The 4,109-nt window shown below is 38.5% G+C and overlaps 1 protein-coding gene across 1 annotated transcript; it reads right to left on the reverse strand.

The window, feature by feature from the left end:
* Positions 1–355: 355 nt before the first annotated feature.
* Positions 356–3,618, reverse strand: LOC112706825 (probable CoA ligase CCL7). Its single transcript, XM_025758332.2, has 5 exons — positions 2,293–3,618; positions 1,246–1,391; positions 1,095–1,162; positions 904–1,006; positions 356–714 (listed from the first exon to the last, which is right to left on the reverse strand). The coding sequence occupies exons 1-5, from the start codon at positions 3,497–3,499 to the stop codon at positions 601–603; spliced, it is 1,638 nt and encodes a 545-aa protein (XP_025614117.1). The 5' UTR covers positions 3,500–3,618; the 3' UTR covers positions 356–600.
* Between the last annotated feature and the right edge of the window lie 491 nt (positions 3,619–4,109).

Consider the following 4,109-nt stretch of genomic DNA (forward strand, 5'->3'; position numbering starts at 1 on the left):
CTCCTTCACACCATGTGCAAACCCGCCCCACTCTTTTCCTTATTCCTTCCGCTGCGACTACCTCACCATGTTTCACCCTCTCACTCTCAATCCTATTCTCTCCGCCGCTCTCTCCCATATTTTAACCCTACCCAACGTAACACTTTTAATTTGAACGAAGTTAGTTTCTGCTGCAATTCAATTATTTATTTAAATATGTTGTAGGACAACAAATGAATGTATTAAGTAAAAAGTGTTTAGCGTGGGGATTTACTATAATCTCTTTATAGTTATATCTTCTTTTGTTTTCCTTTATAGTGTTTGACACCTTTTACATCTTTCACGAATAAAACCTTTATTCCTGTAAAAACCAAAATAACCATGTAAAATATTTCATTCAAATACGGCATCATCAATCAATAGTCCAATACATATAAGGTGGGACTGGGACTAATCTTTGACCAATAATGGACAAAATTAAAACATGCCCTTAAGTTTTTATTTTGGTGGATCTAGTCCTTACTATATTATGAACAATTAAGAGTACTTTGTTTGCAAACATGTAGTGTCTATTTAGTCCCAATGTATGTATAATTGTGTATATATATAGAAATTATGGTCTTATATTTTGGATCTTGCTTTATCTATAAGCTCTCTTCTGAGAATTTTTCCTGATGCTGTCTTAGGAACAGAATTGATGAATGTAACCCTTTTCAATCGTTTGAAAGGTGCAACCTGCCAACAAAAATAACCAAAAACGTGGGTATCAACAAAAAAAAATGCACAAACACTAATAACAGTTCTAAAAGGACAGTGAACAGGGTTATACAGAAAGGAAGAAAAAAATATCCTGCAATTATCCATTGAGAACCTATGTTTCTTTTTAACTAAGAAAAATGAAAAAATCATATATATGTTTCTTACCTGATCAGCAACAAAGTTGATGATATCTTCTTCAGTGAGTGAACTGTTGGATGATCGAACAACATAGGCAACAGGAACCTCACCAGCCTCAGCATCAGGATAACTATTCAATGCAACAAAAAATGAGTCATGAATGCATTTCTTGTGCAGATAGAATTGAATAGAAGATAGTGCATGCATGTGTTACTTACGGGATGACAACAGCATCAAGTATTTGAGGGTGAGAAACAAGAAGGCCTTCTAGCTCTGCTGGCGCAACCTAATTAAATAAACAGAATATGAATTGGTACACTCGAATGGCACGGCATGGCAGGGTCAATTGAATGAATTAGAATAACAAACCTGAAAACCTTTATACTTGATCAGTTCTTTGATGCGATCAACAACAAAAAGATGCCCCTCTTCATCAAAATATCCAAGATCTCCTGTATGTACCCACCCTTGTTTATCTATGGTCAATTCTGTGGCCCGTGGATTGTTATGATAACCTGAAATATTAGTTCTTTACTCTTGTTATACTTGGATTATAATTTAGAAAAGAATCAAATGACAATTAGATTCTCGAGGATTTTGACATACAATTAATTAGACCTTGAAGGAGAAAAAAAGTACCAATAAGATCTTTCATGATAATAACCACTAACCAGTAGACATGTATGTTCTTTCGTCAATAGATAGTGTGAAACAAAACAAAATTACTAATGTATTTCATTATCTACAGTGGTGCGTGACCATATAAATAGACGATATAGTTTTGGACAATGAAATACTCATTATCTTTTGAGTTTTCATATAACCTTTATCAACTGCTCTTTACGAATCTTATTAAATGAGGTGAAATTTTGTTTCAAAAGTTGTTATGTATAAATATACACGTCACAATAGTTAATGGTACATATAAGTACCACCAATAAGTTTTAGGCGAAGAGTATAAGGTGTCCATCGTTTATTATTGTGGACTTGGATGATCAAATTGATATTATTTTTTTTTTCCTTCAAAAGTTAATTAGTCCGAAGTGGAAATCTTTATGGACCTACTCGTGACCTTACTCTTTAGAAAACGAGTCTAAGTAAAGGAATCATCAACATACGTAACAAGCTGCTAAAACTATTGGTCTGCAAGTCCTGAATTTGAAGTTTTGAGCTATTTTAAATTGAAGCCACAAATTGTATTGTGCTCAAACTTTTAAGTTGACACAAAACCTGTCACTATCTGTATATATGTAACAGGAAATTGTTTAGAGGGGGACATCAGGCAAATAGGCAGTGTATGAACTAGAATTGCAAAGCTAAATAGTGAACAAATATTAGTGAATGAAATAAATTGTTTTTAAGTATTTGACGGCAAGTTGGGTAGAGAAATAGAAGAAGGCCCTAGGCCTAGAGTACCTTGCATCATGTTAGGACCACGAACCCAAATCTCGCCAATCTTTGAAGGTGGTTGTGGCTTCAGCGAGTCCACGCTAACTATTTGAGCTTCCAGTCCCGGAGCTAGCATTCCGGTTGACCCACTATTCCTCGTCCCTCGCGTCGCATTCTCCATGGAAACAATCCCACAAGTCTCCGTCATACCATACCCCTGCATGACGATAGCGCGAGGGAAACGTTTGGAACAGACGTGCATGAGTTCTTTGCCGAGAGGGGCAGCGCCGGAACCGATGTGGCGCAACGACGAGAGGTCAAACTTGTCAACAAGGGCGTGTTTGGCAAGAGCAAGAACGATGGGAGGCACTACCCACAAGTGGGTGACCTTGTACTTTTCGATGCTTCTCAACAACGCATTCAACTCGAATCTCTTCAAGCACACAACCGCGTTCCCACGCTGCAGCTGCGAGTACAGTATCAACGCCAGCCCGAACACGTGGAACATTGGAAGCACGCATAGGAACACGTCGTGCATCTGCCCCGCCATCTCGTCGTCCATGCACGCCATCTTCGCCGCCGCGATGAAGTTCCGGTGTGTCAGAACCACGCCCTTGCTCAACCCCGTTGTTCCCGACGAGTACAGCAGCGCCGCCGTGTCGTTCTGCTTCACGCTGCTCTTCGGGAACTCTGTTTCAGTGCCGGCGAGTTTCACGAAATCGTGGAAGCTCATGATCTTGGGGGCCCGTTGCGATGGTGACACGTGGACGGTGGGATCCGAATCGAGGAAAACTGCGGGGAGATTGAAGGTCTTCACTTTATCCCATTGGTCCGGCACGGTTAAGATGAGTTTGGGGTTGCAGTCTTTGAGTTGTTTGGAGACTTCGGAGGCGGTGTAGGAGGGGTTGACGGTGGAGGCGATGGCGCCGAGGGCGGTGACCGCGAGGAAGCAGACGGGGTAGTAGATGGTGTTTGGGGAGAGGAAGAGAACGACGTCGTTTTTGGATATTCCGAGGCGTTGGAGGGCGTGGGAGGCTCTAACGGCGAGGGAGTTCATCTCCTCGAAGGTGAGGGATTGGGAGGTGTCGGCGTCGAAGAGAGCGGGTTTAGTGGGGAAGGAAGAGACGTTGGAGAAGAGGTGGGTGGCGAGAGAGAGGTTTGGGTTGTTTGGTAGATGGAGTGAAGGTCTGAGTGACCTGTATACTCCATCGGAGCCGAAGCCTGATCTCTGCATTGCGGTTGTGGATTGCAGAGAATAGAGAGAGAGAGAGGATAGGAGGAGGAACAACTGTGTTTTTGGTTTAGGCACTAAAACCAATATGTGGCAGCGCCACACAACCGAACTGGTCAATGAACCGGAAAAATAACCAATTTATTGGTTTAATGATTTAACTGAAATTTTATTGGGTTTAATTGATTTAATTAAATATTAAATAAAATTATTAAAAATTTAATATATAATATTAAATATTTAAATTTAATAATTTTTAATTTATTAAAATTTAAAATTTTACAATTTCACAAAATAAATTATTTGAAAAGTATAAGTAAACAATAAAAATAGTAAATAATGTGAATAATAGATATATCAGTTCAATTTATTAGTTGAGTAGATGGTTATTCTAATATTAAGATTTAGATGGATAATTTAAAAATTTAGGTGGATAATTTAAAAATGTAGTGTATTTTTACTTTATTAGACCAATTTTAAAATTTATTGTTCACATCATTTACAAAACCATTATCTACCTAACAAAATCCATAAATTATACATAATTTATCAATAAAAAATTGTAAATAACTTCAAACATCAAAATTTATAACTAAAATAGATTAAAACACAC

The sequence above is a fragment of the Arachis hypogaea genome, chromosome 8 (assembly GCF_003086295.3).
Source record: "Arachis hypogaea cultivar Tifrunner chromosome 8, arahy.Tifrunner.gnm2.J5K5, whole genome shotgun sequence".
NCBI lineage: Eukaryota > Viridiplantae > Streptophyta > Magnoliopsida > Fabales > Fabaceae > Arachis > Arachis hypogaea.

Excerpts from the sequence above, each read along its gene's own strand:
- LOC112706825 (XM_025758332.2), bottom strand. The coding sequence starts at position 3,499 with ATGCAGAGATCAGGCTTCGGCTCCGATGGAGTATACAGGTCACTCAGA. Across the intron at positions 1,392-2,292 it reads TGGTCCTAACATGATGCAAG|GTTATCATAACAATCCACGG; the intron begins GTACTCTAGGCC and ends CTAATATTTCAG. Across the intron at positions 715-903 it reads TCAACTTTGTTGCTGATCAG|GTTGCACCTTTCAAACGATT; the intron begins GTAAGAAACATA and ends TTTTGTTGGCAG.